This window comes from Aspergillus novofumigatus, assembly GCF_002847465.1.
Source record: "Aspergillus novofumigatus IBT 16806 chromosome Unknown P174scaffold_2, whole genome shotgun sequence".
NCBI classification, from domain to species: Eukaryota; Fungi; Ascomycota; class Eurotiomycetes; order Eurotiales; family Aspergillaceae; genus Aspergillus; species Aspergillus novofumigatus.
Window position 1 is genome coordinate 3456209 of NW_020194275.1, and position 23023 is coordinate 3479231.

A 23023-nucleotide genomic window follows, 5' to 3' on the forward strand; every position below is an offset into this window, starting at 1 on the left:
AAACTGCAATGTCCAACTTACAAAACTTCTAGAAATCCAGCTCCTTCCACCATGTCTGACGTCGCTGAAACCAAGCCTGACCCCGCCACCAACGCTCCTGAGGCTCAGAAGCCTGAGGAGACGACCCCCGCCGCCAACACTGAAGAGTCCAAGCCTGCGGAAGAAAAGTCCGTGACCGAGGCTGCGGTTGACACTGTTAAGGATGCTGCCACCAAGACATCTGACAGCGTTTTCTCCATGTTCGGTGGTGGTCCCAAGAAGGAGAAGAAGGAGGAGGCTGAAGATGCTAAGGATGAGCCTTCTGGTTCTTCTAAGGCTCAGCAGGGTGGAGAAGAGGTGAGTTTGCTTTTTTACACTGGTGTTTGTCTTGCTATGCTGCTTGTTGCTGGTTGTCTTGTTGCGGTGGCCGTTCCTCCGGTCGTCTCCTTCAATTTCTTTCCTTTTTTACCGCGTGTGATAGACAGCATCTTGGAAAGCTGTTTCCCTAGAGCGAGATGAACTTGATACGTGCTCTAGAAGCTATGAACTGACAGTTTTTGATAAACCTAGGATGAGGCGCCCGAGTCCCCTGATGTCCATTTCGAGCCCGTTATTCGCCTGACGGAGAAGGTCGAGACCAAGACCAACGAAGAACTTGAGGAGCAGGTTTTCAAGATGCGTGCCAAGCTATTCCGATTCGACGCTGAGAGCAAGGAATGGAAGGAGCGCGGTACCGGTGATGTTAGGCTTCTGAAGCACAAGGAGAACCAGAAGACCCGGCTAGTGATGCGCCGAGACAAGACCCTCAAGGTCTGCGCTAACCACTACGGTTAGTCTCTATTTACTACCCAGTGAGTGGATTGTGTTGAGGCTAATGGCTATGCAGTTGTCCCCGACATGAAGCTCAAGCCCAATGTTGGCAGTGACCGCAGCTGGGTTTGGAGCGTAACTGCGGACGTCAGTGAGGGCGAACCTGAGGCCCAGACCCTGGCCATTCGTTTCGCCAACAGCGAGAGTAAGTCCTGGATGATGATAAGCTTGGGGTCTATTCAATGTTTGCTAACCAGACATTACAGATGCCAATCTCTTCAAGGAAGCCTTCGAGAAGGCCCAGCAGGAGAACGAGAAGCTCATCGGCCAGCAGTAAGAAGTCTGCAGCTCCACGCTCCTGGAGATTGCGGTGTCTTTTGAAATAACCATTGAATTTCGATCCTATTTCGATGAGTTTTGACTTATGGCCTGTCCCTGATCTCATCATCACCCGATCAATCCCATTATTCCCCGCCACAGCATCCTCTTGTCAATCCCCTCTCCCCCCCTCCCTTCCCCCCGACGTTTTCACATGTGTGCGCGAATGATTCTGTAAGCTGGTGACAATGAGAGCCTGAGTCGACCGAGCATCAGATTCAACGCGCCCTCGTCGTCTGGCAGGTGATATCGCGTGCCTTAAGACGTTCGAACCAATTTGGTGGTAGATAGACATACTATCCCCTCGAATATACGCATGAATACACCCCATGTTTATGTACGAATTGTCCTAGTTATTAGACCTGCTCTGTGAACCTTTTTCTTGCAATGATTGCTTTCATTTGCGCATCCTCAATTGCAGGCATTGGATGTAGGCGGAGGTTCTTGTAATTCAGTATCGCTATGACTTAGTCGTGTGACGAAAGACATGTATCTTCTCGTAGTCTTTGTGGTACAGCCAGTTGAGTTCCGATTCATTCTGGAGGTTTGGATGAAAGCGACCTTGGGTGTATTCAGCTCTCTGGTGGCGGCTCTCTGCCTACTTTCCCCCACTTGACAGCATCGACGAAGGCTTCCACAAAACGCTTTACTTTCCTCTCACGTTTCTGTCTCCTTCATTCATTCTTACCTGAGGTCTCTAAAAGTAGAGCTTACTTGGAGCTCACTACAGCTGGTCGACATTGGACGCTTGCATTTCAGTCCGAATTTCTGATTTCTCCGCAGGCTTGGCGCTAAACATCCAACCTCGCTTCACCTTGATTCGCGCGACCCTTGAGCCCGATAGCTCTTTGTCTCCCATTGCAGTACTCTGCAGTAAAGACACCATACAAAAGACCGCTCTTACTTCCTTCCTGATACCTCCGATCTACGGTCCGCCTAACAGAGGCCCGCTGGCAAAATGCCCGATGTGAGTTCGTCCGATTCACCCGATCCATGGAGTTCCTGCGTTATACCTTCCAATGCTTAACGCAGGTACCGATCACCTTGCTGCTATCGCATGATGCTGACGCCGATATTTTTTCCCCTGCCGCGTAGGTTAAGAGAACAGTTCGGCTGGTGACAGAGCAGCATGTCGTGTACGTCGCCTTCCCTCATACTCTACTGTCGGAGCTGCGCAAGAGCGATGCCTCTCTCCATGCCTTCCTATACACTTTGTCTGAATACATTGCGCACGCGCGTGGTCGGGCCATTGCTACGCGCTTCCGTTTCTACGGGACTTGATGGATAGAACTGGTGGCTTTGCCTCGTGGTTTGGTGGTGATGCTAACGCTTGCTCTTGCTTACTCTAGAAACAAGGACTCCGGCGTTGAAGGATTCCCACTGCGATCGTGGTCGATTGAGATCTACCTCGTCAATGAACACGGCGAACAGGTGCCGGCGAACGTCTTCGACAAGGTGACATACACGTTGCATCCCAGTTTCGGGGACCGGGCTGTTCAGAGTACGTCGCTTCCTTTACCGCCATGCTATCAAATTCTTGTCACATCATGAGGGCAAAAGGACGATCGAGGAATCGAGGCTGACACGCAGTGCGTCAAACAACAGCTTTCAAGAACCCTCCATTCAGAATCTCGGAGGAAGGATGGGGTGAATTCGACCTGCAGATTGGCCTGACTGCCGCCGATAAGGAACACTTCCTCACGCACGACCTGAATTTCGCACAGCCTCGCTACGAGTCCAAACACGTCATTGTGAGTACTAGCCCTTGTGTTCTCTCGCGACCTATTGCACTGAGTGGCGCTTGTACTCATGCCTCTTATCTTTGCAGACATTCAAGAACCCCAAGCCAGCGCTGTTGGCTTTACTGCGCGAGTCGGGACCAGTACCCGGTGACGAGAACGGGGTGAAATCGAAACGCGCCGCAGGAGGCGAGGAGGGATCGAAAAAGAAGAAGCGGACGGAGAAGAATGTGAGCCTGGTTTCTCTTTTCCCAATCAAAGGAGGATCTTTTAAGGCGAAGATGACACGTCAACTAACCTCGTCCGGCAACAGGTCGACATGGACAAATTGGCCGATGGCCTCCAAAGACTTGGAGAAGACGACCTCCTCCAGGTCGTGCAGATGGTACACGACCACAAAGCGCCAGACTCATATACCAAGAACGATGTCGAGCGTACGTCTTGCCAGTTATTTATTTTTCAGAATGAATTTGTCTTCAAGAAACAATTGCTAACAGGTACCGCTGGCTTGCAGAGGGCGAATTCCACGTCGACCTTTATACCCTTCCGGACAACCTGATCAAGATGCTGTGGGACTTTACACAAGAGAAGGGGGCTTTGTAGTCGCTTTCTACTTGTAATTTTTTCTTTTCTTCGTTTCTTTTTCTAAACCCGTATTCCAATTGTGCTTTTATTTTATTGACTTCTTATTTCTTCCTGGCCATGTTATTTTCCTACCCACTTACCCTGATTTGTATCTCTGGTTCGATGAAGGTTCGTTGGGTTTGAGTGGCCTTCATACAGGCGAGATTTCCAAGAAGTAGGGAGCTGGCGAGAGCAATGATCCTAGTGACTAATGAAACAACAAAGAGACATGATCAAGGGAAAAGCCCAATTCTAATCAATTGAGGTGATAATATCTGAAGGAAAATTAGTCTATCGAAACAAGAACGCCATATGCCCAGAAGAACAAAAGAAACTGAAAACCGAAACGATTTGGATATCTCAGAGTTTCATGCAGACGAGGCCGGAGACAAATGAAACAGCACGATACGAGATGCGTTGAGAACCCAGAAAGTACATCACCAAATATCCGCCCATGAATGAAAGTAATGCCTCGTCAGGAAGGAACCAAATGATAATAGACGTCAAAACAAGATCCTGTAGAGAAAATGAAAAATAGACCAGAAGGAAACGACAAGAATCCCGATGCGCCCGCTGTGCTCATTCTAGTGGCGCATGATATTGCATAACATAAAGACAAGTGGAGAAGAGAAGACTTTCAAGAAAGGAGGTCTACAGAATCCGGTATCTGTGTATAGAGTTAGCAGACGATGGAAAGAAAAGCAGACGCTTGACAATCAACATACAATTTGAGGAGATCTTCCAGACTGTCTGCGCTGCAACTCCGGCCTTTGGGAATCTGCTTCAGAATCTCAACGATAGTAGCGAAGACGTCACCTGCTCGGTAAGCCAGCAGAGCCGGGGCGTCAATGTGGTCCATTTCGGCGATCTCATGGTCCAGCTTGATGAAGTGGACGGTTGGTTGCCTGCGCGCAATGGTATCCAGGCAGTCTTCCACGAGGGAGCTGACGTTGGACTGTGGTCACTGTCAGTTGTGCGTTCCACGAGCCTCCAAGGGAAAGGGGCGTAAACCAATATACTACTCACCTCAGGGTCATACACACACACCACCACGACCGTATCCGAGGAGACCTTTTCAATAGCATCCAGATAACCCCCGCATCCACCGTCTCGACGGACCCGTACATCTTCCTCCGGGGACTGGTACGTCGTAGGTTCCGGTTCTGCAGCTCCTGCATGCGCGACTCGCGCCACTTGCGCATGAACTGCTCCTCGTCTTCGCTGGCAGAGCCATCCGGCGGCGAGTTCTGCAGAAGATTGACATCATCAGTGATCGACTTGGAGTTGGAACGACGATGCGTATAGTCCATTCCCGCGGCACCGAGTAGGGTTCTGCGGAAGGAGCGCTTGCGCGCACGTTCGAAGGCCTGGGCATCAGCAATGACACCCTTGGGCCCAGTGTTGGCGTCGAACTTGGTCCTGGGGACCTGATATGTGGTTGTCCGTGAACCCATGGCGGTACCGTCAAAGTCTTCCGAGTCTGAGAAGTGTGCGTGGTCGTCGTGGTTGGTATCGTTGTCAGAGGCAGGCTCGGAGTCGCGATCAGAGTTATCTCGGTCCTCAGGATGAGTGGAGAACTTCTCCTGGTTGTTGGCAACAAGGCTGTTGAACTCGTCTTGAGCAGACATGACGAAAAGGAATGAAGCAGGAGGGTGGGGTCAATGCCCAATTTTAAAGGGTAGATGTTGATATCCGTGTCCCGAATTCAGCTCGCAGACAGGGAAAGTCGATCACGATTACACTTTTTGCCCTCTCTTTTTGCCGCTTCCTTTTTCCCTTTTTTGGTTTTGCCTTCTGGCTAGGGTACTCGAGTTCCTTTTAGAACTCTAATTCGAGAAAGAAAAAAAAGCAATTGACGAGAACAATAAGCAGTACGGAGTAGCCCTATGCCCCAAGAAAGGCAAAAGACGATGACGAGACGGATGCCTGCGGTTGGTTTCAGAATCTCGGATGTTTCTTTTCTCCCCTGAACCACAGTCGGAGTTATGGCCGCTACTGGAGAGATGCTCCAGTGACAAGAGCGAGAGGAACGGAGTACTCCAGACCACCCACGCTGATCAATTCCGCAATTGAGCGTTAAATCAGGAGATCGATTGCTTTATTCGAGTGTGGACTTGTAGCAAAAGGGCCAAGGATCCAAAAGGATCCGAATTTGCAGGGTCTAGATAGAGAACTGCGTAGATAGGAGAAATCTAGACTAGATGCGTGAGTGAGTGGCAGATGAAACAGTCGACGATTCTTGTCGCTTGGGGGATTAGCGGGGAAAACTAGCGTGCCTTAGGTTTTTCTGCTGCAGCTCCCAAGCAAAACAAGAATAGGAGCCAATCACAGTTTGTGTTCCAGGGGCCCTGTGTTTCAGGTGATGAAGATCCCATCTCAGCCACTTTTGGCAGGTCACATCCTTTTGGCTCTTCGACATCTGGGTTCTCGATGTATCAATTATCAATCGATTAGTCTAGTCAATGAATGGTTAAGTTTAATGCCACACACCACTAGAAGCAGCGAAGAACATTCCCTCTGCTCATGGCTGGAAATGTCCCACTCCCCTCCTATATCACCTGATACCAAAAAAAGGAGTAAAGTGAAGTTCAAAAGCTTATGAAGGTTAACCCATTATGGAGGTACAAAGGATCAGTCCACTGACCGCTGTTTGCTGTTTCATTGGCGCTACACGTTGTTATGACCGTCGTCAGGGGCATCGCAGCCACGTGGATAGATGTTTCAGATGCAGATCCATTGCCATCACGATGGCGATACTTCCGAACAGCCCGATGACATCTCAAATCACAACACATAACTAGATCCCTCAGTTATGGCACGGTTGCGGCGCTTGTCACCACCCAAGTACTCCGTACTAGCCTCGATTTGCTGCTGGCTGCCAAGGCCATATCCATGCCTTTTTGAGTTTATCAGCGCAGGATATAGGGGACTTACAAGCAGCCCAGGCGCTCCAACGTGGTCCGCTATACGCCTGGTCTCTCCATTGGAGCGCTCCGTGTGGGATGGGAAAGAGACAGCCAATGCGTGGAACCATTTTCCAGCTCTTGACATCTCCACCTTGTAGCTTCTTGCTACCTGATGTCACGAACCGGTAGATGCACGCAGCCCATCAGCTGATTGGATTTCATTCGTAGGGACCTCTCACAACCTCATGTCTTCTAGTGGAAGGATGATACCTTGGTCCGCTGCTAAGCTCCTGCGTCCCAATGGCGCCATGGTTTCTGGTGAAACTCGAACTAAAGGCCGAAACTCAATCTCACATATCCCGACCTGTACATGGCATGTAGATGCGTCCGGTATGCCTCGTATCAAGAGATTGTCAGACTCGTGCGAAACAAGCCCAAACTGAAGCAGACCTATGAGTGCTTTCAGATACAGCAGTATGTCAATCGCAGCCCTCACCGCTCATATCGTATCAGCCAAGCCCCGCCCGCTGACAGGAGGTCGAGAGCTGCCTGATGTCGGCAGCCCTAGCGCAAGAAACGTGGAAATTCTGGAATCAACAATAGATTTTTGTAATGTCAGATTAATTAGTTAACTAAGAGAACATTCGCCACAAGTCAAACAAAGGAAAACGTCATGGCCCTGTTCGAAAACATTCCCTCCCGTCCTGTCAGCCGCAAGATGAATACATGCAGGAAGAAAGTCAATGCGCAAGAGGGGCTGATCAAAAATGAATAGGCAAAAGAAATAGAAATCAGAGATAATGAAGAGTCCCGTAAGACCAAAAGAAAAGCGACCATGTAAAAGGCGGGAATAGGATATGCCAGACGAAAGAGCAAGGTATAGGATAGGGCTTGCAAGCGAGAATCCCTCCAAAGGGAAAAGAGGGAAAAGAGAAGAACGAAGAGGTGTTCAAGGACGCGGACGTGTCTGCCGGTCTCACCCAGTGGTCACTGCAAAAGGAGTGCTTGAATGGATGGTCAGTTTAGGCTATGGGAACACTCCTCAGCCAGCCATCCTAGGGGGGCTCGTAGATCAATGTCATCATCAAAAGAGAAAAGAAAAGCCAAGACAACATATGAGCGCGCTCACAACATCAGCCATCGAACGTTGTCACCTAGATTTCCGGATTCATTAATTTGGCCCCACGACCAACATCTGAAGTGTTCCAAATCTCGATCAAGTACCCAACCACCTTGATCTAGGTCCAAGTGATTCGCTCGTCCGGCTCCCCGCAAACGTCTTTTGTAGTTCCGGATGGAAGATTAAAAGCGGACATTGCTCTTGGAAAACAAAAAATATGAAAATGTATCGTACAACGGCGGACATCCAACCTATTGTTGCAGAAAATGAATAGAAAAGAAGCCGAATGATGGAATCGCAAACGACTGAGACGGGGTATCTTTGCTCGATGATTCTGTTCTTTTACCAGGCCCAAACCTTGAGCTATACCACAAAAAGAAATATCAGTAATTGTGAAATGAAGACAAGAAAAAACAATAAAATGAATAACAAAGGGAGATTTTAACGCTTTCAAGGCACTTACAAGAGAATCCCAGGATCCAGTGCACAAACTGATGCCGTCATTGCTGACTCCAAGGCAGCTGACACGGTTTTCGTGGCCGCTCAAAGAACCGACCTTGTCACCTCGAAGAACATCCCAGACCTGCGAACGTCAGCTTACGCCCCTGTTGCAATGAATATTGTACCGTGCACATACCTTGCACTCGAAGTCATCATAACCGGCGAAGAGCAATCGTCCAGAGACCGAGAAAGCAACAGACGTGATGCCACAGAGAATTTGATCGCTCTACAGCAAGCAAGTCTCATTAGCTATGAACGCAGCAGAAATCATAAACAAGAACACAAGTTTACCTGGTAGATGTTCAACTCCCGATCCGCACGGATGTCGAAGAGACGGCAGGAGGTGTCATCAGAACCTGTTCCAAAAGCGTTTCCGTCGGGGAAGAATTGAATGGCGTTGATATCTGATTCGTGTCCGGCAAAAGTCTGAACGGCCTTTCCGGTACGGATATCCCAGAGTTTGGCGAAAGCGTCGCAGGCACCGGAAACAAAGATGTTCTGGTTCGTAGGGTTGATGCTGATCGACATGACATCTCCAAGGTGATCCGCGAACTCAGTCACCTTGGATCCTGACTCAATATCCCACAGCATGCATGTCATGTCACCAGAGGAGGTGATAATGCGACGGTCATTAATGAAACGGCAGCATGAGAGGTATCCCGAGTGCCCCGACAATTCCCGCGCGACACGGGTCGGGCCTTCGCGGGAGGAGAGGTTGTAGATAGAGCAGATGTTGTCGAGACCTCCACACGCCACGTAGTTACCACTTGGAGCATAAGCGCAGGTCATCACCCACGATGATCTCAAAGGAATGGCATGGACTTTGTTGGTGGTGTAGGCGTCCCAGATAATCAATTTACCGTCCTGCGAGGCGGACACTAGATGACGACGGTCAGTTGACCAGTGCATGGCGTAGATCTTGGCCAGGTGGCCCTTGAGCGTCCGTCGAGGCTTCATTCCGATGCGAGGTAGGGTGTCGGTCTGGTTCTGCGCAACCTGACGAACTGTTTAGGGGGGTCAGTAGCCGAAACGGAACAGGAGACATTCGCAAAAGCAATGATAATAAACAAGCTGCTGCAACTCCAGGAATTGAAACTTTGCAGAAGGTAATGGTTTGAAGGATTCGTACGGGTTGTATCTGCCAGCTCATCTTTTCTGCGCTTGATTTTGTCCTTAAGACCTTCAGCTTCGCGCCTGGCCGCGGTAATCTTGGCCTGCATCTGCTCGCCGCTCATATCGGCTGCCATTTCGACCGGAAAGGAGGTCCCTGGGATGGGAGGTTTGGTAATTGAGGAAATAGGCGGGCGTGGGATGTGAAACGGTGTCGAAGGAGGCGGCGCTGTAAATCCCAGGGGATCGGATTGGGATGACCGGGAGAGGGGCGGGAAGACAGCGGTAGGAAGGGAACGGACAGAGGAAGAGTTGAGAGAGAGGGAGCTGCGGAGGAGGGGGTTGATTGGGTGTGGAGCGAGAGTTATGGCGGAAGCGACCGAGTGAAGAAGAAAGTTTCGACCCGGGGCAGGAGTGGTTCGAGCTTTGAACGAGGCAGGGGGTATACGTGCCGAAGAAGAGAGTATTAAAGATAGCAAGAATTATGTATGGTTATAATGAGAGAGAATTTATTATTACAGAGGAGAAGGGCCACAAAACCCGAAGGAAAAGTTCGATTAAAGGAAGGAGGAAAATAATAACGTTAATGTAGGGGAAACAAGTTGACTGGAGATGACACCCCGGTAGCAACAGCAATAATGGCTACTTACCAAGCAGTTAAGGGGAACTAGTACCTCACTACTACCACCGGCACTACGAAGTCCCATACTCTAGGTAACAGTAATATAATCAATCCATTACACAATAGACATCGTAGGTGTTAAGTCTATCGTCGTTCTGTCATTAAATCTTTCCCCTTCGGTTTGCTTCACGTTCAGAATGTGTCGACAAAAGGGCTCAGATGCACTGATTACTGCAGTCATATTGACTCAGGTATTGTTTGGGATGACGATCGATATGACGGATCAGCAGTAGACAGCAGTGAATTGATTGCATAGTTGGATAGTAGTATCTACACCGTCGATGCAGCGACGCTTTGTGTCGTTGAATCACTACTTGGATAGCCACCTAAATAGTAGCTACTCACTGCCGGACATGGTTTGCAGAAGGGATACTTGTACATGCTCGAGCCTCGCTAGGCCCAGACAGCACCTGCAGTAGCAAGCAGCTGAACAGAGTCATGAACTGCTTGGTAATAGACGGAGCCTCCTGGATGGATACGGAAAAAAACCGCAGCAAACCTTGATTGGGTATCTGGACCCGCGCCATGTATGGATAAGGTATCGTACTCCGTGCTCCCGTACAGAAGATGGTTGTCCTGTAATCTGTATGGGTAAATTATCAAGGTATTGCGGTCACTAAGATGCAGCCAGTGCGGTTTGAGGTCATTGATTGGTGATTGATGTTCCCAAAGTGGAGGAGATTGAGACATTCTACCTTAGTCTTCCGAAGAAATTGAGGAAAATACGGATCATGTAATTGATCTTATTGCAGTGATGATAATAGAAAATATCGACTTAATGATAGGAGATGATGGCTATTTTGATTGGAGCATGATGTTATGTGCATATTTCATTATTCAAATTGGCATGTACGCTAATGACGCTACAGGCGAGTAGACAGGCACATACTTTGTAGTGTGCGGGTAATCTGATAGTCTCTGATAGTCCTATGTATGTCATATCAGCAGCCACGGTACTTGCGATCCTTCCAGTAAACCTAGATCCTGAGCATTATTTACTTCTTTCGAAGTCCAGATAGATATGGAAAACGAGGCAAGTTCAATGAAAATAGTGCCTATTTCTGGTCTCGTTTTATTGTAGTAGAAAGCTAACAACTATATAAACAGTTTCTAGATAAGGTATCAAAACTGATAATTCCTTCAACTTCACATTCGGCATCGTTCTCGAATATTTTTTTTCTTCTGCGGTGTCAGGCCCCTGGATCATGCAGAAAATACTTGCTAAAAGTCCGGAGGTAGGAATGTATAAAAACAGATAGCCTCGGAGACCTGATCAGAGATGGGCTAGTGGTGCTCCATGTTACAACCCTTTCATGTTTCTCTCCGCAAGGGCATGGGGGGCACGGGGGGAACCATCTATCTCCTCACACAAAGATAGCGGTCATCATAATCGATCATAACCCGACTTTACATTCTAGTATACTATTTCAGTTGAAGAGGTTTGTTACTAAAAACTGCACTTTGAACGCCTTGGCATACTGTGCCCCCGAGATGCAAGCCCGCACGCTGCAGCGGGTCCCATTTAAATTTGACTCCATACTGAAAATCTGTTATCCACTTCGACTCTTGAAATGCAGGATCTGACTCCACTGTTGAATGATCGCTCATTGCTCAACGTGGTCGTTCCTGAATCCTGACTAACCTCAAGTGCTCCTACTACATACACTATTCCCAGTAAGAGGTACCCAGGTCCTAGGACTCCTGGCCCAGCGAACAAGCCCGATGCTGGCTATCTGAGAATCAGGACTGTTTTCCCAAGCCCGTCCCGTTCACGCATACTCATAAACGTTAAGTGTCATGATCCAGCAAGCACCTTCATCATGACTCGACCGGTACATCTCTTGTTTTCTGCAATTGAGCGGCCAGGAGGCCTTGGGCAATGCAGACAAGAACCAGAGCACAGAACGCTATTTAATTTTTGCATGTTGGAATTGCACGGGTATCAACAATTGCCGGCCCCGTATAAGGCCAACAACAAATCAAACAGCCTGGTCGATCTGAGGACAGCTCAGTATCCCATCAGGCTTTTGAGGCATGAAGTAGAAATAGTCTCTTGGGCATGACGCAGGAATAACAGCCTGTATGAGCGAGAATAGTACGAGGCACAAGCTGAATTCTGCATTCTGGACTCCAGATGTGAATGCTTGTATTATTTTTACTGTGTTGATAGGCGGCTAAATGGATCCTTGTCAGCTGGCTGGTCCGTACATGACGGATTTCTAAATATAAACGCGCTTAAGTCTGATCGTGCATCTGAAAGCATATATGGATAAGAAATATTCCACAGCTTCTTTTAGGTCTACCTTGATTCCAATGAAGAACCGCCCAAAGAGTTTGTGTAGGTTTCTTGGTCAAGTTCCAGCCTCGGTTAGTTCCGCCTGCCTAGACGCCGGATGGCTGTCGGCGCTTCACTGTGTATGGTCGTCAGTGAAGACTATGCTGAACGTGTAAAGAGGTACTTGCGAGCACTTCCCTGACGGGTAGGACGACGAGCATCATTCAACCTATAGAGAAGGATGAAGTGAAGTACCTTGAACGCTGCGAAAGTCTGCTGCCTGTCAACGTCAACGAGAGGGCTGATACCTAGCTCAGATACTCCTGGCGGGCCCTTTATCTTGGTACATTTATCAAGCGACTTGCTGTCCATATACGATGGAGGCCAAAAAAATGGGCAAAAAGAATTGGGGTGAGCCGGGATTGAACCGGCGACCTTACGATTAAGTGACTAAAGTGTAACTTCAGTCGTACGCTACTCCCAGCTGAGCTATCACCCCATTTGACGTAAAGCTAGACACTTTTAGTTTGTATGAGATGGACTTGATAATGGGCTTCCGCTCATATTCCCAATAATCATGTGATCGGTGGGAGGTTATGCGTTTCTAAGGCTTACCGGTACTTGACCGTTTAAAAATAAAGTCAATAACAGGGTATTGGTGGAATAGAACAGTGATTGAAGGAGATGGAGAAAGAAAGAAAATGGTAAAATCAGAATAAAGCGAAAGTATATAACCAAAAACAAAAAAAGAAAAGGAGGCAAAAAGGAACATGGGGTGAGCCGGGATTGAACCGGCGACCTTACGATTAAGTGACTGAGTACTTCAGTCGTACGCTACTCCCAGCTGAGCTATCACCCCGTTTGATGATAAAAGGACGAAAAATAGCGTCTCACGAGGCAGAGGACTTACACAGCTTTCCATCACATTAAACAATGTAGGTATCTGAGGTAGGTAGTGGACAGCACGAGTCCGATACAAAGTATCAAAATACCTAAATCAATGGGAGTAGTGAGGACAGAGTATAAAAACAAAGGCTCAAAGTCATCTGGTGAGGAAACATGTTGATTGCCTACATACGTGCGATCCGATGTGCTTTTTGGTGGCTTTTTGCTGCAGGTCACAGGGCACACAGGTGTTTGGCAACGTCTGGCAACTAAGCTTTTTGATGTCGGTGTATGAGACAATTCTTGAGCAGGATTAGTAGTAATATGGGTCCAGGGGGACTACGGGCCTATGCAACACCAGCATGGTAAGTCTTTGTTGGGAATATGAAAGGTGCCTAAGTATATATTACGACTACGTCTCCTTTCCGATACAAAAATATCGATACGCCATGTGCCTAAGCTCAGTATCAGTCGCTCCTAGCTCCTGCAGGGTCTTTTATCTATAGGTCTTTCGATGGCTCCATAATGTACGTACTCCGGCGTTTCCTCCCACCGTGTACCCGAGCAATTCAAGCGGCCCTATTTTCTCACCTCCTGTCGAGGCAGTCATAAACCCTCTGGCAACCACCATTTCCCAAAACCCATTCACTCATTAGCTCATTCTTTTTGCGTTATCCTTTTCCCTCTTCCTCTTCCCTGTCCTTGGCACCCACTGCGCCTCTGACCTATATACATATGGCACCTCTTCTATGGACCTCACCCAACAGCTCTATACTGACCGAACCTCCCTTCGTATGCTGACCCAACCACGGAGAGGATAGGACTCTCACCTCTTCCAATTACTTGCACATGTTCAGCTAGAGAATCCAAGCCATGTCTTGAATGAAGATGGTATGAAGTCCTGCAGCGTCTCATGCCCCGGATACGGACGCTTGAAAGGAGTCTCCCGCATCGTATATCATACCAGACCTCGCGTCTTCGGATGCGTGCTGACTCGCGGTGGAAAAGCATCGCCGCAACACACCTGGAAATTGGAAGGGCAGTTCAGTGAGTCCGTCCGTGTAGGAGACCAGTGCTTGGAGACAGCGTGAAACCGAGTGACCAGCTCACTTTCTCCTAAGTTCCAGTGGATCCGTCGCTGCCCTACATAGCACACCATCCCCTTAATCCAACCTTCTATATCACGGATCCATAAGTACAGCAAGAGACCGACGACCCAAGCAACCCAACCATTTATCTACCACAGGAGAACGGGTCCTCGTCCCAGAATCCATTCATGTTTGACAGATCTGCCGCAGAGAGGAAACACTAATCTATGTTCACCTCTGGACAGATGACGGCCAAGAGCCACACGATAATTCTATTCGCGATCTGCGTCAAAAAATGTCTGCTATCGCAGAGACATGTTGGGGCGAGGTTGTGTGGAGGAAAGTAGAACAGCAAGGTCAGCTGATTCAATTCCCTCTATGGGTTGCCGCTCGGAAGAGGAGCTCGATGGTTTGCCGAAAACAGTCCAGAAGATGGACGATAGAAGAATCATCTCGCCTCATCATCCCACGACTAAAATGCGAGGGCTGCAAGGGGGAAAGATTGAAATCTCAGACCAGTGGAGAATTGGGCAACCGTCAATTCAACAGAACTGTCAAAGTTCTGGACCAACGTCACAAGTTAAATTTTTGACATCAGGGACGATCCCATAGTGGGACATAGCTTCTTAGGAAAGCAGACTTTTCTACTATGAAGGTGGTGCTAAGGAGACTCAGGCAAAAAAACATTTCGGGGATGTACAAGCGACTGATCCAAGCCGGAAGAGGAAGAGACCTCTGTAACACACAGATGATCGAGAATGATATATATACGATCATCCACCCCAATTAATGGAGTACTGGAGAAGAGAGTGTGCCACTAGTGTCAGGTTAACAAGGAAGCGAGGTTCCTATTTGCTGGGATGAGTAGGTTCTTGAAAGAGCTCTGGAACATTCTGCAGGGCTTGAGGTGTGAGTTAATTCATAGTTATCATGAGTCCTTGGAGGATAATGATTGGTTCACCTTGTGAAGGGAGAGTTAGTCGGCATCATCAGTAGCTACTTATTACCTTCTAGGTTAGGCAGTCAACAAGAGATAGTATTATAATGAATTTGAACCCCAAACAAACAGGGCGATGGTTCAGTTCAATGATTTGGCACATGGCCAAATACCAACTTCTTTCCCATTTTCATCTTATTTTGGTCGAGTACAGGCTGACAGCATGGTAGCCCTATAGCCTAATAACAGTTACTGCCACTATTCAGACCATAGGACATGAAATAGTTCGGGGTAGGGTATAGTAGAATCAGACCATCCCCTTGAGCACAAATCAATAACTAGTTGACTAGTTAGGTTAGTTATGGAGTTGGCTAGATTAGTCAATATATTTATTCTGGCACCTAGTGAAAAAAATCCAACGATAAACCATCAAATGGGGTGATAGCTCAGCTGGGAGTAGCGTACGACTGAAGTTACACTTTAGTCACTTAATCGTAAGGTCGCCGGTTCAATCCCGGCTCACCCCAAGTTGTCCTTTTTGCAGTTTAATACTTATTTTTCCCTTTTCAACTTACCAGACTTGTCAGTTATACTTTCTCATGTCTAAACAATTAGATGGGGTGATAGCTCAGCTGGGAGTAGCGTACGACTGAAGTTGAACTCAGTCACTTAATCGTAAGGTCGCCGGTTCAATCCCGGCTCACCCCAAATCCTTTTTATTTTTGCTACTAAATAAATACGTCCAGAGCTACTGCTAGGTCGGGTCTACCTAGCTAGAAGTGCTCCAGCAATACAAACTACTCTTGTGAATATGTACCAAGTCGTTAGGTGTATACTCCCCCGGCCTACACTATAAACCAACACTAGTATTGGAGATATTTGAAAGCAGCGACATAAGTCAGTCCAAAGGGACGCAGAACCTTCGATGTCTCACATCCGAATACAGAATGAAGACGGGAATTGTCCGTCCACTTGCTTGCCACACATATCCCTCTGCAGCCGATCCTGTTCATCCAAGTAAGGAAGCAGGATATTACCCCAATCCGCCTTCCCTTGAATATCGACATGGTCTCATCGCGGTTTCGAATCATCTCGGCCAAGCGTCGTGAGATGAAAAGGCTTTCACGATCTTGCTGATCGGCTCGAAATAGGTGCGGACCGTAACGTGGCCCTCGAACGGGGTAGATGTCGTGAGGTCCGTCGCTCGGATCGAAAATGGATCTCGTTGGCGGTCAACCCCGGCTGTGCCGTAGCCCATGCTGAACCCATACTGTTAGCTGTCGCACGTTCCGCTACATGGTAGGTTGATAGTATGCACAAGCAACGTCAGTGCTGTTCTGATCCCCACCGGTGAGACCAGTGGTGGCCATCATCGAGCTGGATGAAGAACTGCGGAAAATCTGGTCAGTCACGGTACACTTGCAGAGGGGATTAGCATGGCGCACGTTATTTCGCTCGACGGGCCGCTCGGGCGTCAACGCCTTGAGAAACCGGATCATGGACTTTTGCAACTTTACGACGTAGTGAGGCACACGCCAGCCTCGAAATGCAGCGTGTCGCTGGACACGCTGCATTTCACCGGGAATGGCCGAACCGGGCAGACAGACAGCTGCTGCGTCGAGATGATATGGGCCATCTAGCTCCTTAATATGGTCGACGGTCCTGCGCTCGATAGGGCTTTCTTCATTCTCGATCACCAGGACCAGATCATCCTGAACGAGAAGGGATGTGGCATAGCCTCCGTTGGGGTTCTTCCAGAGCGTCAGTCTATCGTCCAGTAGCATCAAGCATCATGACACATACTAGCAGGGTATTAGTGGAACTGTTCGCGAGTCAGTTGTGCAGGGTAGTGCCTTCCAACAGAAAGATCTTCGGATAACGCTGGAGAGAGATTTTGCGAGCTCCTCTTAGACCTCAAAGCAGACATGCCTCGTAACAGCATTGTCCACGTACCTCACATGGCCGGCCATCGAGGTCCTTTTCCAGCTTGACCTTCTTGACTTCGTGATACCGCATGAAGTATGAATTCATCTCGATCCAATTGTCCCAGACCATTTCCGGATACCCCTGTTAGGTGAAGATTCGACATCGGATACTATGGTATCGATATAACCTACTAGACGATGATTCGATATCAATACTTTAGTATTTTTAGTATATGAGTACCTATTACCGTATGTGGCGGTAGTGGCAATAGGTAATACATGTGGCAAATAGTAAAGAACCCCAAGGTCCGCATCGTAGTTATAGTCCGCCGTACATGCCGACTCATCGCAGGTGGAGGAAAGAGACAGAAATCACTAGTCAGCGTATCTAAGATCATCAGCAAGCAAATGAAGAGTCTTCCGTCAACGACTTGAGTGCGAAAAGAGTAGACAGATAGTTTATAGATAGTACCTTGGGGGTTGCTGGCTATTCATGAAACAAAAACCCCTTCTCGGTCCCAGTCTCCGCTTAGGCTCTTTGGCCCGACTCGGCTTCATAGTCAGACGCTCCCTGGCTCACTCGCTCTCTCTCACTTTCTCCTCTTCTTGATTTTGCCCCCCTCTCCGACACTTAATCAAATCCTCCGCCAGACTTCAAATCCTCCAGCTCTTGGACTTTCATTTCTGTCATTATTTTGGTTTATACATATTGGCCCAATTCTTGTTGATGCCTTATATTTGACTCTGGTCCTTCTTTCACTCCTGACTCTTGTTTTGCAATCTCATCTGAACCATCCATCTCGTGGCCGCCCGCGGCCACCATCAGGCTCTGACTGAAAGGACTGGTCTTGGCTCGATCAAAACTCCCTTTCACTGTCCTCTTCTCCATCACTTTTCAGCTTCCTCATCTCCCGTCCATCCACGGGCCTCTTAAGCCTATTTGGTTCATCTTTGCATTATCCTATTTACCGCATGATTTTGTCACAAAATTCGACAAGCCTCTCGGTCCTTTTCTTGCTCCTCCGACCATCTTCATCCCAAGTACGCTTTCGTCCGCATTAGGGGTTGAGAGCGTACGCTGACCTTCCATCGAGCTACGCAAGATTCCCATTTTCGAACGACTGCTCTTTCTACCGTCTCGGATCCTGCGAACTCCTGTCCATCATGCGGGAGGTGAACTTCAGCATTCCCAATGTTAACAAGGCCTCTGTCAATATTACGACAACCTTATATGACCGGCGAGCCCTCGATTGCACATCAACACTACCCCTCATAAACTCTCTCAATCATCTTGCATATCTCACTACATCATCTGCCCGTATTCGCGATATTCTCACCGTCGATGGCGGCATTGAAAGACTCGTGTGCATCCTCAAAGAAGGCCGGAGCAGGGACCTCATGGAGATGTGGAAGTGGAGTCTGGCCTTTCAATGTGTTGTGAATATCGGAGTGAGAGGTTCAGAAAGCGTGAGAACAAGGGTTGTCGAAGCCGATATGGTGCCGGTAATTGCAACGATCCTGGATAACTATATCAAGGTTGTCGACAAGGCACGAGCCCGAGCCGATTCCGAGTCTCAAAGACAGTCGTCCAGACATCATTCGAAAGCTGTGCCAACATCAAATGATGCATCTGGACGTTCGTCCTTCCTGGAACAGTCATCGACAGCTGAACAACGAATCTCTCGTCGCCACGCCCCCCTCCCAGTATCGAAATTCCACCCCAACCTTTCTTCCAGGAAAACCATGTCGCTGATTCGAACGTGCTGGATGTTGCCTCTCCGCCCCGAGTCCCGATGACCTCCCCCCTGAGAGAAGCACTTTCGGACAAGACCTACACCACCATAGAACAAACGACGGCCGCTTTGCGCATGGCAACCACCGACACAGAATGCAGCCTTTGGCCACAGCATTGCCTTCGATGGACGCTGCTGATGGCTTCGGTCTGCGGCCCGTGCGTGATAATGAGCGGTTACCGAGCATGCTTCCTGGCTTCCACACCGGACTCACTTCTCAGCCAGATTCTCCGACTACCCCCAATGCTCCTGTACAGCCTCGAAGCAGCGCACAGGCTACAATTGCGAGGCAACGTCCGTCGTTGAGACAGCAGCTGTCGGCATCGGGCGAATCCGATGATGGAAACGGAGACGGTTCTACGATGGATGAGGATCCTGCTTCCACAGAGGCAGCTGAGCCTATCGTTGGACTGCAGAACAGAATGGACATCGATGACGTCGGCGAGAGAGATACGATACTAGGCGGCGTTTCCGATTCTCACGATCTCACAGTAACAGATCCTTCCGAAGAGCAGGAAGCCGAGACCTTCAACATTACACACCGTTCCACAGTGGACGGCAGCATGATCAATACCGACAACGCCCAAAATAACGCCGCTCTGGGGTTATCCCCTACCCAGGCAGCTGATAACGCCAACTCCCCGGCTCTTGTTCCAAGCCCTTACTCTCTATACTTTCGCGATCGAACAACCACGGCCGCTCATGGTGTTTTGACAACTATGCCTAGGGACGAGGACGTTCTCATGTCCCTCCAACTTTTGGCTTATGTCTCCAAGTACTGCAACCTCCGGTCCTACTTCCAGCATTCTCATTTCGTCCCGAAACTCAAGATTGATCGCGAACTTCAAATGCTAGAGGAAGGAACATCGCCAATTGACCTTCCTGAAGAAGAGGACGAGTATCTGCTTCCTGATGATGTCAACATCTTCCCTCTGGTTGAGAAATTCACCGTCCGTCACCACTCAAAAGATATGCAATACTGGGCTTGCGTGGTCATGCGGAATCTTTGCCGTAAGGACGAATCCAGAGGAGGTATCAGGCAATGTGCATACTACAAGTGCGGAAAGTGGGAGGAGTTTCAGCGTCAATTCGCAAAGTGCCGCCGTTGCCGCCGCACCAAATATTGCAGCAAAGATTGTCAAAAAGCAGCGTGGGTTTATCATCGTCATTGGTGCCACACCACGCCCTGATATGAATGGATGGAATTACCACTACCAATATTGCATTCTGGCCTGCATAGCGTCATATTTGTCACCCATTTCCAGTGTCTTTCCCACACTTTTGGCGAGGTTCTATTTACCCATGCATGGCATTTCAGAACTTGGCGGCGTTACCTCTCATCATAAAGATACCTTTTGTATGTCGTCTATGCCTTTTTTGCAACGGTTTACCCTCTATCATTTGGTCTACGCATTTTTCTATTTTGTCTCTTTGACTTTGGGCCTGATGCCCTACATGGAATACCTCTAGCGCTCATGATTCTGCATATTTGTCCTAGTCAACTCATTGGTTTTGTTTCCATTGTCTTCTACTTACAATTTGGTGACGCTGAATTTTAATCTTTATCACGATTTTCCTTTGTCTTAGTTGAACGCCAATAAATCTGGTGCGATCTTTTGAACTGAACTTCCCATATTGCCCTCTCTCTTTGCCTCAGCTCAGCCAACGAGTGCCATATGCGGTGTAAGATATACAGGGCATGCAGTTGCCTGTTCAACTGATTGATTGATGTCGGTGCATCTCACACTGTTGGTTTCTTTCCCAACTTGACCACGTACTATCTACTTCCTACACTCTTGAAAACTGACACGAAGCGGTTGTACTGAAGCAGTTCTAGGGTAAATCAAGAGTAGACCTGATGAGATTTAGATCAACAAGCTCCACGCGGAGCCACCTCTCCATATTGACAACGTCACTCTTTCTTGAATCCGTATGTGGCCGCCAGTCTCGATTCGAGATGTTCGTCAGCCGTCAAAGCCCGCTTCCCCGGCGCCATGTTCCCTGCTCCGCCACCGAAGCCAACCTGTTCATTGGTAATGCCGTTCTTCTTGCAATACTCGCGATGAGCGACGACAGCTTCACTGGGTACGGGAACCAACTCCGTGGTGTCCACCGGATGACAGAAGTAAGCGATACTATACCTGTCCTGCGGGTTGGGGCTACGCTGTTCAGACAAGGGGAACACGACACGGTGGATCGTCGACTTGAGTAGACCGTCGGTCCAGTAGCTCAGCAGATCACCAATGTTTACCAGAATAGGCGGGAACGGGTAGGCACTGGCATCCTCTGCGTTGCCCGGCTGCACGGGGACAGGAGCCCAGGAGCCATCTGGCGTCCGGATCTCAAGACCTGGCTGTCCGGGCCGCTGGAAGAGAAGGGTGATACTGCCGTAGTCGGAGTGGGCACCAGCGCGTACGTCGACGTCGTGCTGGTAGGAGGATGTTGCGGGCGAGAAGATCGAGGGGTAGTACAGGTAGCGGAGGATGCAGCCTGTGGGACCGTTCTGGGGTCATGGCGGGATGTAAAGAAGTCGTTCGGGATCTGTGCGATATTAGCGGAAAGCGTGGAATGACTGGTTAATATCTCGAACCTGGAGGCCGAGGGCTAGTAGCTTCAGGATGCGATTGCAGGTCTTGTTGCAGAGCGAGGCGAAATGGCCAATCTCGGCCTCGTGCGGGGCTAGCGATGGGGGGAGGGGTTGCTGCGCTTTCCCATCCTTGAATTCGCCAAAGTTCATGGCCCTGTAGTTTCTGGTGAGAACAAGTCGAAGAAGTATCGCGATCCGGGTCTAGGGGTGTACTCTTTAAAATCACCAGTCTATAGCATGCGCCATGAGGCGCACTTCAGTCAGCGTTCTGAGAGGTGTACAAGGTCGTAGGGAGTGGTTTACCCTTTGATGCTCTGGATCAAGAGTTTCAATGTGCATGCCTGACCAGCCACGATTCTGCAAGAGACCAGCATCAGCGTCAATTTAACGGTCGATATATGTTGAAATTCGGGTAGGACAAACATTAGGAGTAATACGGCAAGTGGCCTTCTCCTCAGCAGGAGAGGCAAAGAAAGCTTTCGACTAAGGCTATGTCAACCCATGAGTTTGATGGACGGTCGATGGGGGTGCAATCTACCAGCTCAAAGGCTCTATTCACATCCCCGGCCGCGAAATCGGTCCCTTTGCTGTCAACGTACAGAAAGCCGTACTTGGCGGCTGCGTCGAGCATGGCCTTACCCACATTGGGGTCGTTGGGGTTGGAGATGTCGATGATGGGGAGTTCAATAGGCGGTCCCACCGCGGAAGTCTGTTCCATTTTGATCTAGCTGGAGATAGACGTATAATGTCGCAGGCGGACAGGTGGTGAAAGACTTGCGAATAATGTCAGAACTATGGAATGGTGAACCCACGGGAACTATGTAGTGAAATAGCCGAGAGATATGTTCTAGTTCTAGATACGGGACCTAAGGCTACATTGCCGGCCGAGCTTATGCGATCGACTTAGATTTGATCCTATCGGTCTTATCTCGCCTGTGGACCGGGGCAAAGTGATGCTGCCAGCCTGCTATTGTTGAACAGAATCACTTTAGGAATTCAGTTGGTTGGTCTCTTGGCGTAGGACTATGGGGTACTGAGTGAGATAGTAAGTAGTACGTGAGCGAGTAATGACTATTCTGTCGTGATACCACTACTGCCTTATGCCAAGGCATATCTCCATCGTGTTCGTAGGACGGTTTGAGTGGCTTCAACTTCTGCCAACGAGAGATATCTCTGTTTTAGCTGGATTTTGAAACCAAACCTCGTGCAGAGCTTTGATTGACTGCTTGGTTTGGTGAATTCATACCCTAAGGGGACCCATTAATGGCAATTCATTCCCACAGATTAGCACGATGAGTCAATGACACATATCGAGAATGTCTGCACAGCAGTTGCTGTTGCTGCTTACATTCGAGGTGCCATGAGGCATTGGTCATCATCTGATGTCGAATCTCCAGATCTCTGCAGGTCAACAGACCACCGCCGTTGAAAAGCTGCTGGTGGACTTCGTGTCTTGTCATGTTTGCAGCTCGACCTCTGAGAAGTGTGCATGATGTACTTCACCCCCTTCCTGCCAGTGCACTGTTTATGAAAAGCCATCGCGTGCTCATCAGCTTCTTCTCAAGCGATCAGCTCCAGGGCGAATACTTCACAGTCATTGCTAACTGCGACCTTGGACACGGGAATTGTCCAGTGGTCCTTGGTAGTCGCATGGAATAAGTCACATGTTATTAAAAAAATATTC

General features: G+C 48.8%; 8 protein-coding genes and 4 non-coding genes across 12 annotated transcripts; 6 read left to right on the forward strand and 6 right to left on the reverse strand.

Annotated features, from left to right (window-relative positions):
* Nucleotides 1-51: 51 nt before the first annotated feature.
* On the forward strand, nucleotides 52-3509 carry P174DRAFT_364423 (Ran GTPase-binding protein YRB1; the record flags this gene model as incomplete). Its single annotated transcript, XM_024821986.1, has 10 exons — nucleotides 52-336; nucleotides 550-808; nucleotides 866-994; nucleotides 1056-1122; nucleotides 2271-2303; nucleotides 2517-2668; nucleotides 2773-2918; nucleotides 2996-3136; nucleotides 3220-3340; nucleotides 3421-3509. The coding sequence occupies 10 exons, from the start codon at nucleotides 52-54 to the stop codon at nucleotides 3507-3509; spliced, it is 1422 nt and encodes a 473-aa protein (XP_024686097.1).
* Nucleotides 3510-3717: 208 nt separating this feature from the next.
* On the reverse strand, nucleotides 3718-5158 carry P174DRAFT_449117 (putative phosducin; the record flags this gene model as incomplete). The annotated part of the gene is made up of 3 exons (XM_024828811.1): nucleotides 3718-4197; nucleotides 4256-4485; nucleotides 4574-5158. The coding sequence occupies 3 exons, from the start codon at nucleotides 5156-5158 to the stop codon at nucleotides 4182-4184; spliced, it is 831 nt and encodes a 276-aa protein (XP_024686098.1). The 3' UTR covers nucleotides 3718-4181.
* A 615-nt stretch (nucleotides 5159-5773) lies between these two features.
* P174DRAFT_111631 (uncharacterized protein) lies at nucleotides 5774-6223 on the forward strand. The gene has a single exon (XM_024821027.1). The coding sequence runs from the start codon at nucleotides 5893-5895 to the stop codon at nucleotides 6130-6132; it is 240 nt and encodes a 79-aa protein (XP_024686099.1). The 5' UTR covers nucleotides 5774-5892; the 3' UTR covers nucleotides 6133-6223.
* Nucleotides 6224-7754: 1531 nt separating this feature from the next.
* P174DRAFT_111828 (WD40 repeat domain-containing protein) lies at nucleotides 7755-9514 on the reverse strand. Its single transcript, XM_024821028.1, has 5 exons — nucleotides 9187-9514; nucleotides 8349-9061; nucleotides 8194-8283; nucleotides 8020-8139; nucleotides 7755-7919 (listed from the first exon to the last, which is right to left on the reverse strand). Exons 1-5 carry the CDS (start codon nucleotides 9302-9304, stop codon nucleotides 7899-7901), a joined length of 1062 nt encoding a protein of 353 aa, XP_024686100.1. The 5' UTR covers nucleotides 9305-9514; the 3' UTR covers nucleotides 7755-7898.
* Nucleotides 9515-12531: 3017 nt separating this feature from the next.
* P174DRAFT_t50 lies at nucleotides 12532-12623 on the reverse strand. Its single transcript has one exon. It is a non-coding gene; the product is annotated as a tRNA-Phe (tRNA).
* A 272-nt stretch (nucleotides 12624-12895) lies between these two features.
* On the reverse strand, nucleotides 12896-12983 carry P174DRAFT_t49. The gene has a single exon. It is a non-coding gene; the product is annotated as a tRNA-Phe (tRNA).
* Nucleotides 12984-13333: 350 nt separating this feature from the next.
* On the forward strand, nucleotides 13334-14869 carry P174DRAFT_502068 (uncharacterized protein; the record flags this gene model as incomplete). The annotated part of the gene is made up of 5 exons (XM_024831067.1): nucleotides 13334-13374; nucleotides 13516-13536; nucleotides 13777-13801; nucleotides 13867-14056; nucleotides 14343-14869. The coding sequence occupies 5 exons, from the start codon at nucleotides 13334-13336 to the stop codon at nucleotides 14687-14689; spliced, it is 624 nt and encodes a 207-aa protein (XP_024686101.1). The 3' UTR covers nucleotides 14690-14869.
* A 600-nt stretch (nucleotides 14870-15469) lies between these two features.
* Nucleotides 15470-15561, forward strand: P174DRAFT_t36. The gene has a single exon. It is a non-coding gene; the product is annotated as a tRNA-Phe (tRNA).
* A 90-nt stretch (nucleotides 15562-15651) lies between these two features.
* P174DRAFT_t37 lies at nucleotides 15652-15742 on the forward strand. Its single transcript has one exon. It is a non-coding gene; the product is annotated as a tRNA-Phe (tRNA).
* A 379-nt stretch (nucleotides 15743-16121) lies between these two features.
* Nucleotides 16122-17089, reverse strand: P174DRAFT_449119 (uncharacterized protein; the record flags this gene model as incomplete). The annotated part of the gene is made up of 4 exons (XM_024828812.1): nucleotides 16122-16293; nucleotides 16383-16423; nucleotides 16480-16785; nucleotides 16988-17089. 4 exons carry the CDS (start codon nucleotides 17087-17089, stop codon nucleotides 16122-16124), a joined length of 621 nt encoding a protein of 206 aa, XP_024686102.1.
* A 1034-nt stretch (nucleotides 17090-18123) lies between these two features.
* samB (MYND-type zinc finger protein MUB1) lies at nucleotides 18124-19942 on the forward strand (the record flags this gene model as incomplete). Its single annotated transcript, XM_024829626.1, has 2 exons — nucleotides 18124-18704; nucleotides 18748-19942. The coding sequence occupies 2 exons, from the start codon at nucleotides 18124-18126 to the stop codon at nucleotides 19940-19942; spliced, it is 1776 nt and encodes a 591-aa protein (XP_024686103.1).
* A 334-nt stretch (nucleotides 19943-20276) lies between these two features.
* Nucleotides 20277-22057, reverse strand: P174DRAFT_477978 (putative oxidoreductase, 2OG-Fe(II) oxygenase family; the record flags this gene model as incomplete). Its single annotated transcript, XM_024830677.1, has 5 exons — nucleotides 20277-21255; nucleotides 21343-21540; nucleotides 21643-21696; nucleotides 21763-21822; nucleotides 21878-22057. 5 exons carry the CDS (start codon nucleotides 22055-22057, stop codon nucleotides 20665-20667), a joined length of 1083 nt encoding a protein of 360 aa, XP_024686104.1. The 3' UTR covers nucleotides 20277-20664.
* Between the last annotated feature and the right edge of the window lie 966 nt (nucleotides 22058-23023).

Coding starts and splice junctions, on each gene's coding strand:
- P174DRAFT_111631 (XM_024821027.1), top strand. CDS start 5,893: ATGAAGATCCCATCTCAGCCACTTTTGGCAGGTCACATCCTTTTGGCT.
- P174DRAFT_111828 (XM_024821028.1), bottom strand. CDS start 9,304: ATGGCAGCCGATATGAGCGGCGAGCAGATGCAGGCCAAGATTACCGCG. Junction 9,062..9,186: donor TGAGCTGGCAGATACAACCC/GTACGAATCCTT, acceptor CCCCCTAAACAG/TTCGTCAGGTTGCGCAGAAC. Junction 7,920..8,019: donor CTGGATCCTGGGATTCTCTT/GTAAGTGCCTTG, acceptor TTTGTGGTATAG/CTCAAGGTTTGGGCCTGGTA.